General features: G+C 40.5%; 1 protein-coding gene across 5 annotated transcripts; it reads left to right on the top strand.

Annotated features, from left to right (window-relative positions):
• The first annotated feature begins 10,074 nt into the window (after positions 1–10,074).
• Positions 10,075–18,484, top strand: LOC107793332 (pentatricopeptide repeat-containing protein At2g22070-like). Of its 5 annotated transcripts, none has more exons than XM_075225054.1 (5): positions 10,075–12,867; positions 13,771–13,873; positions 15,030–15,587; positions 17,354–17,799; positions 17,949–18,484. In XM_075225054.1, exon 1 carries the CDS (start codon positions 10,311–10,313, stop codon positions 12,666–12,668), a length of 2,358 nt encoding a protein of 785 aa, XP_075081155.1. In that variant the 5' UTR covers positions 10,075–10,310; the 3' UTR covers positions 12,669–12,867; positions 13,771–13,873; positions 15,030–15,587; positions 17,354–17,799; positions 17,949–18,484. The 5 variants fall into 5 exon arrangements, with proteins under 5 accessions (XP_075081155.1, XP_075081154.1, XP_075081153.1 ...); XM_075225053.1 differs by having other exon boundaries at positions 10,075–13,020; positions 17,376–17,799; XM_075225052.1 differs by having other exon boundaries at positions 10,075–13,020.
• Positions 18,485–18,741: the final 257 nt, after the last annotated feature.

Raw genomic sequence — 18,741 nt, 5'->3', positions numbered from 1 at the left:
AGATAGTCCTAATTAATTATATGCTTGCAAGTTGTTTGTGATGTAATTAGGAAATGCTTCAAAATCAGGACCGAAGTTGCGTGCACAGTCGGCCAAACGAATAATCATGGGCCCAAATCCAGCCCACGCGCGGTTGGCCAGACCTGGGCCACTGCTCGTTCGATGCGGGCCTGTCTAGTCTGTCTTCGACCTGGGCTCGACCCTTGTGAGGTTGAGGCCGTGAACTCGTTCTGGGTTCTATTGGCGTGGTATAAAGGGATCGCCTATTAAAGGGAAAGAAATTAACTAGTAGGGGATAGTTTTCATGCTTGGCCTACATTAAAGAATATACTACACAGTTAAACTAAGTCTAAGATACAACCTATTATATTGGGAATATTTCCACCTAACAACATACATATATAAACTAACATTCAACTAATCCACATTGATATATACTGGGCATACAGGCTACTTCCATTGTCAAAACAGAAATGAAAATCATTATACAGTACATGATGTCTAATGTAACAATTTATGTATAAAAGTCACTCTTCAGGTCTTTTCTTTTGTATTCATGCTCAACTTTCCAATTACATTTGACAGAGTATTAGTCATGTACCTGGTATAGAGAGACAAAAGAAGAAGGAAATGATCAGCTGGGCAGTATGCAGTAAATACAGCAGCAACACAGACACGCAGCAACAACACAGCAATAACCAACTAGACCAAGTGTTTTCCACAGCCACAGATAACCAACAATATCTCCCAGAATACGAGGACTAACAGATAGTCGAAACCAAGCCAGCAATCCCAGGAAAGAATAATGAAACAACAGCAATAACTGAGTGTTCAATGCAGCAAAACCACCAGTTCAACAACCCCAAACAGCTCAGTCAATGCAAACAATAGAACTTGGCCAAGACAGCTTGACCAATATGCACTCTTATACAACTTTCAGGCAGTGTTTGGTTACAATGTTTATTGGAAACTGCCTTATACTTTTCAGTTTTCTTTAAGCTCACTAGACCTCTCTTTAGACTAAGAGTTCCAGCCTCAAGACTAAAATTCCAACCTTTCGTTTTCTCCTTTTCTGAAGACTAAAAATCCACCTTTAAGTTATCAAATGGCCTATTTATAAGCCAAATGACTCAGTGCAGCTAGGCTGCCCTTTTTGCTGCAACTTGCAGCCTGCCCATACCCCTTTAAGCCCCATGCCTCAGCATCTTCTGGTGTCAGCCCCCCTTTATTCCCCACGCCTGGTTTTTGTTTAATCCAGAATTATGGGCTCATTTGTTTACTCATTTTAAGCCCCATACCCTTGTGTCTTGTTCCCCATTGGTATTAGTTTAATCCTAAATTAGTACCCTACTTGTCAGCCCATTTATACTAATCTTTTTTGTCTTTTTCAACATCCCAGAATGCCCTTGTTATCCCTGGATTATTACTGCCTTGCCTATTGCAGCATCAGGGCATTTTGGGCTTTGAACATTCGATCTCAGAACTGCCCCGACCTGGCCTTTAATTGTTTACAATGTAGTTACAAACTACCATTCATGGGTAATGCCCCTATTCCAAATCACAATACAGGCTCATTAGTGATGCGACATTATTAGCTCATTCGATTCATTAGTTATAGAAAACTAATCGACGACATTTATCGAGTCGACTATACTAATTATAGCAGGTAATAATCGATCGCTCACATAAACAATACATTTAGGGACCTAAAGGGCATCGGACAATTTTTGTTCAATTACTGGGGCCTATATGAGTCAACTTATCTGACGATTAAACTAATCGACGATCATGTTTACTCACAGAGTACATTCAGAGTCATACACAGAATACAATCGACCAAATAAAAAAGGCCTTTACAGGGAAGAAAGAAATCCGGATGAAAATAACAGAAATAACAAACAAACACAACGAAACATGCTGACCACTTAATCAAAACTAACACAAAAGAAAGGAAAAACTTACCGAAAATGTTTAAATCAAACAGACCCAAACTTGATTCAACGTCGACCTTCTGAGGCCGAACAAACTTTTAATCAGGGTGTTCTCACACGAGAACACCTTGATTAAGGTCTATTAGACCTCAAACCCATGTCAAAACTGGTCGGGTTCCCCAGGTGCATGTGTTTCAAAAGTCTGGATTTCCAGATCTGGATTTTTGGGAGTTGTGGGTAGATTCGGACCAAACCAAGTTTGGTCTGGTCACGAGGAAGGTCAGGGGAGTGTCTGGTATGAAGATGGGATGATTTGGCATGGATCCGGGTTCGGCTCAAATCTTCAAACGAAGATTCGAGACGAACGGAAGTGATTCGAGGCTCGTGGTTAGTGGATTCGTGTTCAGGACAGTGAGGTGGTCCTAGGGTGTTCAGGAGGTGGCCACCGGCGTCCATGCCGCCGGCTTTAATGGCAAGGGAGACGAGGGCGGCTAGGGTTTCTAATGGGAGGTCTGGGTTTGAACTTGGGGACGAAGGGGTGGGGTGTTGGTATAGGGGGCGTGGGTGTAAGGGAAGGTTTATATACGGAGTAGGGGATTGGATCTGAGCCGTTAGATCAAATGATCTCAACGGCTTGGATCTGATGGTGAGAAATGAGACGGGGTCGTTTGGTAGTTAAACGAGGTCGTTTGGTTTAAGTGAGGGGTTGGGTCGGATTGGTTATTGGGTCGGGTTTGAACACGGGTTGTTGAAAAAGGTCCTGAGCCGTTGGATTGGCCTGGACGGACGGCTCAGATCGAACGCCCTATACGGCGTCGTTTTGGGGGCGTGCCTGGGCAGGCCTGGTTTGGACTGGGTCTTGCCTTGGCTTTGGGCCTCATTTTGGGGCCCAATCCGATTTTCCCTTTTCTTCTCTTCTTTTTTTTCTCTTTTTCAAATCAACAAATTAAACTAAAAATTCCTAAAAATTGTAAAAATTAAAATAAACTTACACACATATTGGTTAGCACCTATAACAATTTAACATAAAATAAAAATAAAAATGGTTAACTCACAGCTGAGAATGAACGATGCACACATACACACATTTTTTGAATTTTCTTTTAACGACAGGCCTTTTTTGTATTTTTGTTTGATAATGACTAGATGCAAAACGGACAGACTCACAAACGATTAACAAAACATGTCACGGAAAGACCGAAAAATTGTACAGCGAAGCCCTTTGCCGCTATTTTTATTTTCTTTTGGAGCAATTGTCCGTGAAGCAAAAATCACGTGCTTACAATCTGTACTGAGGTGTTCGCAAGGAGCTATGCCCAAGGGGGAGGGTGTCGAGAGCGAGGATCCATTTGCTTATTCTCGAATGGTTTAGTAACCCGCTCTTGTAGCTCTTGTTCTCCTCTTTACGGACGGTGCCTCGAACACAGAAAGGTCCGGACTTGACATTGTATTGAAGCCACCTACAAGCAATGTAGTTAGACAATCTATTAGAACTGTGAAATTGACTAACAACGAGGCTGAATATGAGGCCATGATTACAGGTCTCGAACTAGCCAAAAGCTTGGGGGCGAAGGTGATCGAAGCTAAGTGCGACTTCCTCCCCGTGGTGAACCAAGTTAATGGGACATTCGAGGTCAGAGAATAAAAAATGCAAAGGTATCTAGTTAAGTTACAAGTAACATTACAACGGTTCAAGGAGTGGACTTTGCAACAGGTACCTCAGGATAAAAACTATGAGGCTGATGCCCTTGCTAACTTAGGATCATCCGTCGAGGACGATGAGTTCAACTCGGGAGCAGTCGTACAACTCATGAGATCGGCAGTGGAAGAAGGCCATGCCGAGATACACTCAACGAGCCTAACTTGGGACTGGAGAAACAAATATATAGAATATCTAAAGACCGTAAAACTGCCCTCGAATCCAAAAGAATCGAGGACCCTACGTACGAAGGCAGCCCGATTTAGTTTGCTGAAGACGGATCCCTATTCATAAGAATGTTCGATGGCCCGCTCGCGACATATCTAGGACTAGGATATACCGAGTACATTCTGAGGGAAATCCACGAAGGCACATGTGGAAATCAATCAAGCGTCGAATCATTGGTTCGAAAAATAATCAGAGCCGGCAATTACTGGATCGATATGGAAAATGACGCAAAGGAGTTCGTACGAAAATGTGATGAATGTCAAAGACATGCTCCGATGATTCATTAACCCGGGGAGCTGCTACATTCGATTTTGTCACCATGGCCGTTCATGAAGTGGGGAATGGACATTGTTGGCCCCGTTCCATGGGCACCTGATAAGGCTCAATTTATATTATTTATGACTGACTATTTTTCTAAGTGGGTGGAAGCCCAGGCATACAAGAAGGTCAGGGAGAAGGAAGTCATCGATTTCATTTGGGACCACATAATATGCTGGTTCGGAATGCCGTACGAAATCGTGTGCGACAATGGGAAACAATTCATCGGTAACAAAGTAAGCAAGTTTTTCGAAGACCATAAGATCAAAAGGGTCCTATCAATACCCTATCACCCCAGTGGGAACGGACAAGAAGAATCGACCAACAAAACCATACTTCAAAACTTCAAAAAGAGGTTAACTGATGCCAAAGGAAAATGGAAGGAAATCTTGCCCAAAGTCCTATGGGCATACAGTATGACCTCGAAGTCCAGTACCGGGGCCACCCCATTCTCGCTGGTTTATGGCATCGAAGCTCTAATACCGGTCGATGTCGGAGAACCAAGTCTCATGTTCCGATATGCAACCAAGGAATCAAATGACGAGGCCATGAATACAAGCCTTGAGCTATTAGATGAAAGGCGCGAAGCCGCCCTTATTTGATTGGCCACCTAAAAATAGTGAATCGAGAGGTATTACAATCGAAGAGACAACCTTCAACATTTCAATATCAGAGACTTGGTGTTAAGGAAGGTCACGCTAAGTACCCGAAAGCCGAATGAAGGGAAGTTGGGACCGAACAGGTAAGGTCCTTATCAAGTTATTGAAATCACTGGTTAGGGATCGTACAAACTCGGAACAATGAGCGGCGAGCAACTACCGAACAAATGTAATATAACTCACTTGAAGCCATATTACTGCTAAGGTACGACCCCATTCATTCCTTTTACTTATTTGCATTTTTAACTAACACTTGTAGGCGACTGTCAAAGAACGACATGACTTTTAGGCCTGAAAGCACGCGTTGCACTCTTTTTCCCTTGAACCGGTTTTGTCCCAAATGGGTTTTCCGGCACGGTTTTTAACGTGGCAACAGTAAGTCGTGCTAATTTAGATTGAAGGTCGATTACAAACCAGTATCAAAGATAGCGACAGAAGTATTCGAGGCCTCCCTATGATCGGCCCCGAACATTGGGGGGCATTACCCTCGGATAACGACTTTAGCAAGGAAAGGAACTTTGTGATTGAATGGTCTCGGCTCGATCGATAGGATTTAGTGTAAGGGCCAAACGGTCAAATGAATCGTGCCCACGTAGAATGCTTGAGCCCTGGCACAAAGCTTGTACACATGTGTAACTATTACGCACAAGAATAAAAAGAAGTCTCTACCTCGCGGATAAATATATTGTCCCTTAAAAATTTTTCTTTTTTCTTAAGGAATTTCCTATATCCGATCCCCTAAAGGTATCGAGCCCAAGGGCCACCTTAATTTGAGTTCAAATGATCACTCTCACTCGGGGACTACCGTCCAAAGACAAACTCAGACGGTCTAGGCTATCAGAGCCCGGGGGCGCAAGACCTATTAGGCAGCGCCCAAATCTTAAAGGCTACAGCCATCCCCATTGGGGGACTGTTATCTTAGGCAAGCCCGGATAACTCGGGGTGACAAGCCCACTGGGTAACACCAGAACTAAAGAGGCTACGGACATATTAAAATGGCTCAGAGACATCCGAGACCCATAACAAAAAATAAGGCCTTCAAAATTTCTTAACCGATTCTAAAATCTACCCTCGGTAAACTATAATCTAAAAAATTATAAGTACTTTGGGGAATTTTTTTGGTCATACCGAACCCCCACAATGCCTTAAACAAAATAATGTCGAAGGTAAGGCCTTTTCGAACCCCCGAACATGACCTAACTATTTCATACTAAGGCATTTCGATCTTTGCAAATATAAATAATAAAGCAAAGGAAAACAAAACTCAGAGATTGTCGAAGGGAAAAAGAAGCCTTGTATTATATATACATATAGTCTTTACAAAGGCCAAACGACCTTGACAAAAAGTACAAAAGTGCGTAAGTAAAAAAATACAAAAAACAAAGAAAAATGTACAAGGCACTTAAACGGCCTGGTCTTCACCAAAGCCCGCCTCGTCGCCAGCGTCTTTAGGGTCTCCTACGCCCTTGGATCCGCTCGAACCCTCAGAGTCTTCATCATCCTCAAGATAAGACAACTTCTTGGCCTCGACTTCGAGCCCTTTAGCACTCTCAATTTCAGCCGACAAGTCCAAACCCTGAGCATGAATTTCCTCGAGGACCTCCCTTCAGGATTGCCACTTCGCGTGCTCGACGATATCCTTCGTTCAATCCTGGGCCGCCTCGGCATCAGCCTTATATTGGTCACCATCTCGTCGGCATTGACTTTAACCACCACGGCCACCGACTTGACTATTTCAAGCTCCTTGGCCAGGGTTTCTTGATTAGAGACGACCGAACTTAGCTGAGATTGGAGCTCCTCAATCTTTTTGGCCTGCACCTTGGCCTTTTACTTTGCCGCCCGAAGCTAGACCTCAGTCAAAGCCAATTGTGCCCGAGCAGTTTCCTTTTCCGAGGCCAAGCGGACCATTTTTCTTTTCCATTCTTTGACCTCGACCTATATCACGTCCATCTCTGCCCGAAGTTGGTTGATCCGATCAAGCTTCTGTTGGACCTGCGGGTTCAGACCGTTATTCACCGAGTCTAGCTCATCATCACTAACCTCAAGACTTTTACCTTTTCCACCAGGCCGACATGCTCTTTCTGAGCCGCGTCCAACTCGGCCCGAAGACTCTTAGCCTCTTCCTTGCATCGCTCACGGATAAGTTTGCACATATCTCTCATCTCAGTAAGCTCCTTGGATTCGACCTCAAGGAGACTTAGCTCTTCTCGGTATCGAAGGAAGGTCTCGTGGTAAAGCACCGAGGCCTATGAATACAACGAGAAATATTAAGATCACTAAGTAACCAAAGTTGGAAATTGACAAGGTTTGGTAACACCTTACCCGATTCAGCGCTTGCTGTGCTTCGTTAAACAGGCATGGGGAATCTACTTCATTTATCTTTGACTGGTCTTCTTCATTCACCATGTATCGGAGGTAATTAGCTACCCCAACGGGTGCGAAAAGGAGCCGTGCATCCCCCGGAATGGAGATAATGGTCGAATGCTTCTGACTGGGATTGGCACTCGGGGCAAGGAACCGGTTGACCAGTCTCGAGCTCAAACCAGACCCACCTACCCCCGAGGGCAGACTTTTCCTTGGTACTTCTAAGTCACCTAATCCGGTGACATCCTCCGTGCTAGTAGAATCCACGCCATCAAAAAGGCTTTGGAGAGGATCGTTCACTTCCTTAACCCCCTTATTTAATCGTTCCTTCGTCATCTGAGCTTCACCGAACATTGAGTCCATAAACGAGGGTGATCCCGTTATATCAATAACACCGGGTGGAGCAGAACCAACGTCTTGAGGGTTCTTGACCCTCACTATTACATTAGACTTTTGAGTTTGGGAGGGATTGGCCTCTGTTGTCCACCCTTCGGTTGATTCCCATTCTTCAGGGATCGATGGCTCTCCGGCCACTAAAATTTCATCCTTCTCGGACTCGTCCCGGAGCTGGTGGAGGGAGTCCGAGTCAAGTATTTGGGAGCTGGAGTTTTCTTTTGATTTGCGCACCAGCCTTCTCCTTGGTTTCTTCTTTTCTGAATTCGAAGAATTCGGAGCCCTTTTTCTTTTCTTCTCATCACCCTGTCTCGGAGCAGGGGACTCTTCGAGGAAGTTATAGCCATCGGATGGAGGCCTTAGTTTGACGTCCTTGGATAAACCTGTAAAAGAAAATGAAACAAGTAAGAACTTAATGACACGAGAGGGACCCAAATATTACTCACTCGGGAAAGAAATCTCACCATGAGAATGGGCCTCCCACCGGCCCTTTGAAAGTTCGCGCTATGAGCGCTCAGAATATGTCCTTTGTAACATGATGCCCTCGACCCACTCCTTGAGTCCAGGGACTGCATTTGGGATCCGAGTGACAGCTGCACCACCACAAAGCACCGATAAGAAGGAAGGAAAAAAGAGTAAAATAAAATTTTAAAAACAAAATTTTACTTACGTGATATATTCCACTTCTCGGGGAATGTCATGTGTACAACTAGAATCAAGTCCGAGATCCTCACTCGGACAAAACGACCTAGCCAGCCTCGATCCCAATCTTTATCAATACTCGAGAACGGGGCTTTACTAGCCCGATGTGCGAGCTTGATTTGCCTCCCGAAAGAGTCGGGGACTGTATAGGCACATGAGGTGGTCAAAAGTGAACGAGCATCCATCGATCTTGCTCACGAAGAACCGAAGAAGGATCATGATCCTCCAGAATGAATGGTGAATTTGACCGAGGCATACCTCGTATCTTTTGGAGAAGTCGATGATGACCGGATCCAATGGGCCTAGTGTAAAGGAATAAGTGTAAACACTTAAGTATCCCTCGACATGGGTGGTGATGTCTTCATCGGGTCCATGAACCACCACGTTCTTGTCAGCCCAAATGCAATCTTTTTTGACCGTAGGGAGGACCTCTTCGCTGATCGAGCATATGTATTTCGAGACCTCCTCACACTGGCCTTGTACGAAGGAAGGTTTTTCAACCTTGAAATTGGTGGTTATCGAGCATCCTCCAGGGATGAACATTTTCAATGAGGGTTCCGCTGCTGGTTCCTCGACAGCAGCACGTGAAATGGTCTCCTCGGTTGCCGACTGCGAGGTAGAAGGAGTTTCTTTTTGGGGAACGATTTTTGAAGTCTTCCCCATTTCTTTGAAGAAGGAGGAAAAATAAGGAAAAAGAGGAAGTTAAAGGAGTACGCTTGATGGTTTGGGATGAAGACGAACAAAAGTTCTTGTAAAAGATCTCAAATAACCGGGATATAAATGCCAGAAAATATTGGGATCTCTAAGGTGCGAGGATAGAAGGTTTGGATGTAAAGTTTGCTTAAACAAAGAAAGGGGTATTTATAGTTTTTCAACGGCGGTTCGCATCCAGGAGTGGCTGACCGGAAACTAACAAGCATTTAATGCCATTAAGACTTAACTGATGAGATGTTTCGTTTATTTTGTCGTTTCTGTCGCGGGGTATCGAAGTCAGAATCAGAAGCTCATGTCGTTTCTTGTCGTTTAATCTACGAAAAACAAGGGGACTATCTGTATACGGTCGAAATCGAGTTTGCCTATGGCATGGTAGGTCAGGTTCGGAATATGGCAATAAAGGGCTGAAGACGACCCCAAGTCTCACCAGGCTAGAATCCGGGGTCAGAACGCCTGCCTTCGAGAATATAGAGGCCGTGATCCCGGAATCGATCTTAGCCCCGAACGAGCTTGAAGTAACATTGTTAGCATAGCCAACAGAAGACCGATATATCCGTGACCAGTCAGATATTACGGCGGGAATCTTAGCACTTATCAATAAGGAACCGACAATCAGTGAATCAAGAGATTTTTTTTACCTTTTATAGAATTGTACCTAAAGTAGAACCCCTCTACTATATAAAGGGGGTCTAATAATTCATGTAACACATTGTAACACGCACTCAAAAGCAATACACTATTATTTTTTCTCTTTAAGCTCTTATTCAATTGTATCTTGATACTGATCGAAGGGCATCCAGTTCGAGGGTGGCTGACCTTCCAAGACTGAAACTATCCCATTCGTGTGGTTTGAATTTACTTTATCATTGTTTATTTCAATTGCAACTTAATTTATCACTTTGTGTCAAATTAATCCACGTCTCCGTAAAACCACTTACAAATTCAATTGTTATCCGATTTTGAGGTAAACAAAGTAGAAGCTTGTTCTTGTTGTATTATGTTTTCTCCTATTTAGAATGACTAATGGTAAATGTTAAAAAAGTGGTTAAATAAAAATGAGATATTTTAATCCCTTTCTAGACCAATTGTCTTCGAATTGAAAATAAACTAAGAAAACTGAAACATTGTGTTTTTTCTTGTTAAGAAAAAGTTCGCAACCAAACAGATTATAAGGCCCCTTGTCTCGTCCCGCCAGTTCATATATGTTTAGAACTTCAAAATTAAATTAACAAAAACTAAAAAGTGATGAAACTAACGGAAAACAAAATCTAAATTGCATAATCGCTCCTTATTATTCTTCAAATGAATCACCAAACCTCACAATCCTTTGGTTCTCAGTCACATTTCTACGTATCACTTCTCCAAGACAGCCTGAAAACAAAAAGACCGTTTGCCATAAAGTTAATCCATGGCCATATAGTCAAATCCGGCCTCCATTTTGGCGTTTTCCTTATGAATAATGTCATCAACGGTTATGCAAAAACCGGGTTTTTATCATATGCTCGTAAAGTGTTTGATGAAATGCCTGTAAGAGATACTTCTTCTTGGAATACACTTTTATCTGGGTATTCGAAACAAGGTTCGGTTAAGGAAGCATATTTGATATTTAAGGAAATGCCTTATCGCGATTCTGTTTCGTGGACTACTATGATTGTTGGGTACAATTTGGTTGGTCGTTTTCAGGTTGCAATTCAGATGTTTCTTGAGATGGTTGCTTCTGATGTTTTGCCGACCCAGTACACGTTTACAAGTGTTCTTGCTTCTTGTGCTGCAATTAGAGCACTATACGAGGGACAGAAAATTCACTCCTTTGTTGTTAAATTTGGGTTGAGTAGTCATGTTTCCGTGGCAAATTCTCTGTTGAATATGTATGCCAAGTCAGGTGATGCGAATGCAGCTCGAAATGTTTTTGACAGGATAGTTGTGAAGAACACCTCAAGCTGGAACGCGTTGATCTCGTTGCATATGCAGGCTGGTCGGGTGGATTTAGCACTGGCACAATTTGAGCAAATGGATGAGCATGACATAGTTTCTTGGAATTCAATGATCACAGGCTATAATCAGCACGGCTTTGACGTTCTAGCTCTTAATATGTTTTCTAGAATGCTTAAAGAATTTTCATTGGGACCTGATAGATATACTTTAGCTAGTGCTTTATCAGCTTGTGCTAATCTTGGGGAGTTAAATGTAGGAAAACAAATCCATGCTCATCTTATCAGAACTGAATTTGATACGTCAGGAGCTGTTGGGAATTCTTTGATTTGCATGTATTCCCGATGCGGTGGCGTAGACATTGCTCGAAAAATTTTAGAGAAAAATAGAGAGTCCAGTCTAAACGTCATTGCATTTACTGCACTACTAGATGGGTACATTAAGCTTGGTAATATAAGTCCAGCAAGGAAGATCTTTGACTCATTGAAGGACCGTGATGTGGTTGTTTGGACAGCCATGATTGTTGGTTACGTTCAAAATGGCCTTAATGATGATGCAATGGAACTCTTCAGGTCAATGGTTAAAGAAGGGCCAGACCCCAATAATTATACTCTAGCAGCAATGTTGAGTGTCTGTTCAAGTGTGGCATCCTTAAATCATGGTAAGCAAATCCATTCAGCAGCCATTAAATCAGGGAAAGCATTATCAGTTTCTGTTAGCAATGCCCTGATAACTATGTATGCCAAGGCTGGAAATATCAGCTGTGCGAGGAGAGTATTTGATTTGATACGCCTGAACAGAGACACGGTCTCTTGGACTTCCATGATCTTGGCTTTAGCTCAGCATGGACTTGGAGCTGAAGCCACACAATTGTTTGAGGATATGCTTGCACTTGAAATGAAGCCTGATCATATCACATATGTTGGTGTTCTTACTGCTTGCACACATGTAGGATTGGTCGCTCAAGGTCGTAATTATTACAAGATGATGAAAGAGATGCACAGTATTGAACCCACCTCCAGCCACTGTGCTTGCATGATTGACCTCTTTGGTCGTGCTGGGTTGCTAGAAGAAGCACAAGACTTCATAGAGAAGATGCCAATCGAACCAGATGTGATTGCATGGGGTTCACTTTTAGCATCTTGTAGGGTTCACAAAAAAGTGGAGCTAGCAAAAGTTGCAGCCGACAGATTGCTTTCAATTGATCCTGAAAATAGTGGGGCCTACTCAGCACTTGCTAATGTGTATTCTTCTTGTGGAAAATGGGAGGAAGCTGCCAAGATCAGAAAATCAATGAAGGATAGACAGGTCAAGAAAGAACAAGGATTTAGCTGGATTCAATTAAAAAATGTAGTCCATGTGTTTGGGGTAGATGATGGGCTTCATCCGCAGCGAGATGCTATTTATAAGACAATGGAAAAAATCTGGGAAGATATAAAAAAAATGGGATTCATTCCACAGACCGAGTCAGTGCTGCATGATCTTGATTATGAGGTGAAAGAGCAGATTCTTAGACATCACAGTGAGAAGCTTGCAATTGCATTTGGGTTAATAAATACCCCGGAGAACACTACTTTAAGGATCATGAAGAACCTTAGAGTTTGTAATGACTGTCACTCAGCAATCAAATTTATCTCCAAGCTTGTAGGGCGAGAAATTATTGTTAGGGATGCCACTCGTTTTCACCATTTTAAAGGAGGTTTCTGCTCTTGTCGTGACTACTGGTAGGTCTTGAACCAAATTTTATCTAGAATTACACATCAGAGCTGCTGAAGAAAAGTAAAAGAAAAAATCTACGATGCTGGATGCTACAAAGAAAAAGGAATCTGAGTTTGAGCAACTGATGGTTATGTTGTACAGCTTTGCACCCTACAACTGAAGATACATAACCTTCACTGATGGTTATGTTGTACAGCTTTGCCATCCTGTAAGTTGCTCCATAGAATGGGCTTTTAGCTATACTGTTGAATGATTCATGAGGTCTGACGTCTAATGGTCAAAAGACCTGCTCATGGTCAAAGTAATGTATTGAAGATAGACCCTGATAGCTTGATGGTTTTTACTAAAACACATTGGTCAGGTAAAGTGGCTATCCAGTTATAGCATTTAAACAAAAGACTGTATCTTGAGCAGTATTTTGTTAATTTTCTGAAACTGTAACAGACATTTATGTCTTCTGTACTAGCAATTTTATAAATTTTACATATATAAAGTATTTGATAGACTCTAAAATAAAAAAAGAATCAGATATTTTTGTATGTTCATCATTGACAGACTCAAATGGTATTGATGGAGCATTTGTTCTGCAGGATTCTATCTGACTAATCTATTGGATGAACTTCTTTCCCTCTCCCTCATCTCTCAGTACACTGAGTCAGGAACGTATGCAAACTGAATGCATCTACAGTTTATCCTGTTTCATAATTTTTATCATTTTACATAAATCACCTCATTCGGAGCCAAACCTGCAACTTTGCCTCATTTGGGAAACGTTCTTCTGGCTTCCTCACAGATTTTGAAATGCTTTTAGTTGGTTATTTTTCCTTTCTCTTTTGCCATTAAAAACACCAGATATGTCTGCACTGTTATCACTTGTAGTGGCATCTTCTCCCCTGCAAAGCTTATAATTGGTTCCTTACTAACAAGTCTCAAGCTGGATTAGCAAGGCCCTCAAAAGATGAAATAAGACGGAAGCTATTTTCCATGAGAAGTCTATATTTACTGACTTTTTAAATATGACCAAAGTCCCATTTCTTCTAGTAAACAATTTAAACAACCATGTCAAAGTGTTGCATACAATCAAGCTCATTAGCTGATGTTGTCATTGCAGATGCAGAATACATGATTCCACTTTGCTGTTGCTCTAGTTTGTGACTACATGCAGTGCAGGTCACATTTCTAGACGGATTTTCTGACATTTGTCTCATAGCGAGGTAAATTCATCTCTAAAAATTGTAGCATTTCATAGCTGATGGATTTTCTCATGCATCGACCAAAGTGATTCAAATTATGGAAAGTGATGTGAGAAACATTTTGTATATATTAGTCTTTGCAATCATAGTGAAATGGATGGTGAATCAATAGTGTCGATCAGGTTTGAAGAAACTGATTCACACTTGTAAGTACTTTGCCTATAGGATTATGGCTGGGTTGCATGCCTTGCCTGTTAGCAAAAGGTCAAGATTTCAACATTTGTACTTTTGCTTGTTTCAATACTAGCGTTCGATCCTGATTCTCACAGAAGCCTTGAGATGTTCAAAGACCATATTGTAATCTATCTTTTTCCACATTCATTGAACCATGTCAACTGTCAACATATGCTCAGTCTATGTTTATGTTTGTTTCTCTATATGATGCTCTCCTATTCTTCCCTTGCGAATATGTGTGTGCTTTCTTTCCTTGCTCCATCCTTGTCTTTTGTACCTTTCTATTGTAAATGCTACAATTTATATACTGTTGTGTTCCTTCTCTCTATGTTGCTCTTACTTATGCTAAATGGACTTTTCATAGTTGATGGCATGTTGGTGGTGGTGGAGGATCTCAAAAGTTGACTTTTTTCTAGTTGTTGTCTTATTGAAAATGTCATTTTCGCTATACTGCATCCAAGACTGCTGTCTTCTTCACCTTACTAGCTGATCATTGTTGGTCTTGAAACTCTCCGAAGCAAACAGTGTGGTCCCAGCAAAACTTTCAACAAGTTTAACGGACTTCTGTCACATGAGACTGACATGGTAGATCTGCTCATTTTGGAGGGATACAAAGTGGTGCTCTGGCACCAAAAAATTCTTTTTTTTTCTTTCTTAAAGGTTCAGATTTCTTGTAGTTTAGAGCAAATGTGTAGACGATAATCGGTGATGTAAATAGGCTATTGGAAACATGGCATGAAACTCGGTGAGGAATGACTCATTTATTGTGGTAAGAAATTGAGATGTTTCCTTATTCGTTCCATTTGTCAAGCAAAACCCCTTTTTGTTATCTCATTGTCGGTTGTCGCATTCATTTATCGTGCTATATTGCTCTTTAGTTTCTATGTTCAATTACTCTTAACATGATAGTTTTTTGACATATATAATGGTCTTTGTGGTTCAGATCTTTGACTGATACAGAGTTTGGCTATTTCACTGTTAAAGTGTTCCATTGTGGTGCCTTAGTTCAAAGACCCAAGAGGAATTATATTCTGACTTTGTAGATGGTGAAGGTCTTAAATGCTGCAGTTGGGGGGAAAATGGTCAGAACAACTTGACCAAGAAGTGGGAGTTGATTATTCTTTGGCACAATCATATTGAAGACTTGTACATTTCCAATCTTATTAAAGACTTGTTTGAGGCAATAGGCTAATACTTTGCAACATTGAGGCTGGGTTGCGGAGATACAGAATTACAGATTGTTTTTGAACCCTCGAACATTTTCAATGGTGTTGGCAGTTTATCTCTTTGGATTTTCAACATGACAAATCTCAAGCTGAGAATTTGATTGGGAATGAGATGAATAAACTTGCTTTCAGGAAATGATATTTGATTGTAAAGAGATCCAGGGATTCAGACTATGGTGGGTCAGAAGATCAAGTATAGGCAACACAGATATCAATCCTGAAGGCAGGCTTCTAGCATCGTGGTGGGTGATTGATGGTTGGAGGTCCGACTGAAGGTAGGTACAATCATCAGCTGCAGCTTTTTTTTTCTCCTTTTTTTGGTGGGGAGAAATAAAGTAGAATTTAAATAGGTATAATTATCAGCTGCAATGTCTTTTTAGGCAATTTCATTTTATGTGATTTTAGGTCTATCTCGTCCATTTAAACACCTCCGGTCACCATATGTCACACCTACAATCCAATGCATCTAAAGGTGGTTGTATGACCTCTCTAAATCATCACAAACAATCTTCTCTTATTTTATTGACGAATGTGATCATTTTTAATGTTGTGTAACTTGTATGACTGCATATCCATCCTAAAATCAGCATTTATGCTCTACCCATCTTGTGTATATGTTGGACCCGCAACATTCACTCCCGTATAATATTGCCGTTACTATTGTTCTATGGAACTAGCCTTTCATTGGTAGGTAAATCCTCCTATCAAATAACACTCCTGCCGCCATTCCATTTCAACCATCCTATTTTGATTTTATGTGTAATATCTTCATCAATCATACCGTTCTCTTGGAACATCGAGATCTCTGAATTGTTTACATTTAGGCACCGCAATCCCGTCTGTTCTCATCTCAGCTTCACTTTTTCTTTTTTGGCTAAAATGTACATTCAGTTGGACTTCTACTTATTCTAAAACCTTTTCTCTCTAAAGCGCTTCTCCATAGTTCAAGCTTTTAGTTGATAAACTTGCAATTTTTGCTGGTTAACAAATTTGTCTGAAAATGATTGTTAGTTAGCTCATCCATAAGTACGGTAAACAAGTACGAGCTCAATATCCATCAACCACGGCTATGAGAAACGCCTTTCTATATCCTAGTATCTTGGGGTGTCAATGGATCGGTTCAGCCAATTATTTCAATTTTGTCCTTGTAGAATTAACTTATTTGCATTTTTAATTTTCCTTTCTCAATAGCTAAATATAATTGATTAAGAAAAACTTTTAGCTTATGTGTATTGACGTGTATATTTTTCTACACTATCATATTAAACTAATTTACATCAACCTAAGAGTAAGTCTAATATATTAACATGAATTATAGAGTAAATAATTTAATATAATAAGTTAATATATTGAGATGCGGTAAAACTTCAAATCAAGAACATTTAACTTTGGAACTTCAGAAATTGAAATCACTTTTGAGTTAATTGAATGTTAAAATTATTCATCGGGTACCAAAAACTGGAACAGTGCAATAAGTCAAGTATTAAAAAATTTATGTTTTCTCACTTTAACTTTAAGTGATCTACCATAAAAAGCACCAAAGTTTGTGGTGGAGTTATAAGTACTCCTCTATCCTTAATCAAAGGTCTCGAGTTCGAGCCATGGGAGTGGAGTTGCCTTTGGTAGGGAGCCCTTTGTCCCACCAAAATGGGACTTTCCGGTGTGAATCCGGATTAGCCTAGTCCTAAAGCGGGTACCAAATACTGGGTGGGAAACCAAAAAAAATCTATCATACAAAATTGATTACTATATCAGCGTATAAAAATTAAACCCAAAGAAGTAAAACAATTTCTTAAAATTATAAAGTAGTATTCTCTCTATATTAAAGTTTAAGGTGTAAGTTTGAAACTTCTCAAATTTCTCCTCATATAATTGAATTATTTTCCTTTTCTGTTTTGCTTTCCTGATCGCTAAATCTACTTGATTAAGAAAGTCGTTTAACTTTTGTGTATTTACGTATATATTTGCAATAGACTACCATATTGACCTGTCTTATAACTACCAGTTTAAAGTAAGTGTAATATGCTAACATGAAATATAGAATGAATAATTCTCTATAACAGGTTAAGTTACACAGATACGCTAAATTTCCAAAACAAGAGGAATGCTTGCAAGTCAGCTAATACCATAGGTTACCAAAGAACTGACTTGCTTTATAACTGCTACATCTATAAATTCCGTTGTTTTATGAGAGAACCAACAAGCTCTGGGAATGAGAACTAGAAAAGTGACAAAGTGGTCAAAGAAGATGGGTGGTGTGAAGAAATGGTGGGGAAAATGGGTAGAAAACTTGAAGAGGAAGAAGACAATTAGAATAAGAAGAAGAGCAGTGATGAAACAGTTGGGAAAGAAGGTGGTGAACAGGAGGGTGAAAGGAAGAAGAATGAGAAGAAAACTGACAAAAAGAGTAAGAAGGGTAGTGGTTATGTTACCATGGAGAAGAAGAATTGAGCAAAGGCGACGAGAATTGCTGGCCATAATTAGAAGGTAAATACAAAGTATGTGGCCCTGGGATTGGGGAAGACCTCGGTTGGTACCTTGTCAATACATATATTTTAGTTAAGTCATTTAATCGATATTCCTTGGAACTTTGTGATTGGTAATTGACATGTTTGTCCTTCCTTTTTTATATGCAGGGGCAGAGCTGAATGTCCAACAACATGGAGAGAACTAGTGTATGAAGACAATAATGCTGATATTCAGAGATAGCCTCCTTCTGCATTCTTCCTCACCAAAGACAGTGTCTTTATTATTTGATAATGTATCAGTACTAAGCAATTTTGAATGTTATGTTGAGTTGATAATAGATCATTATATCATTTATGAATCCAAGAAATTTATCATATAGCGCGCAAATGGTGGTGTATTGTTTTTTCTTTATCTTTAGTTTAACTCTTCTATTGACCATTTGCGATAAAGTTTGTGTAGAATATTAGTTTTATAACGTACATTCATATTGCCAGAATCCACTGTAATTTGAGATAGACCCTCAGTTTTATAACGATCAATTTTGGGAGAATTTTGAAGACTTCCCTTCATTAGGTTCTGGCTAAGTTGACATATGGACCAAGATCTGATTTTCTTTCTTCACTGGATAATTCAGAGGAAAATTGAGGACTGCAGTTCTTTTCAGAACTGGATTGCTTAGAGTATCAGATATTCCATTCTGAATCTGGAGATATGTAATTAAATTGAGCTTTGCTCAAAGGTACATTGTTCTGTTTTTTTTTTCTCAAGAAAAGAACCTATTGCTATTCTAGGTGGAGATCTTTTGTTTATGCCTAGATATGTACATCTTAATTTTGGATGCATAAGCAAATTAAGGGAGACTGCTTGCACCTTTCTTCCTTAAGTACCATGAAGCTCTTTCTATACAAATGTACTTGTATCACAATAGTATAAACAAGCAAGAAATGTACATAACAAAGT

This window comes from Nicotiana tabacum, chromosome 11 (assembly GCF_000715075.1).
Source record: "Nicotiana tabacum cultivar K326 chromosome 11, ASM71507v2, whole genome shotgun sequence".
Taxonomy (NCBI): Eukaryota; Viridiplantae; Streptophyta; class Magnoliopsida; order Solanales; family Solanaceae; genus Nicotiana; species Nicotiana tabacum.
This window is presented reverse-complemented; position numbering and strand designations above follow the sequence as displayed.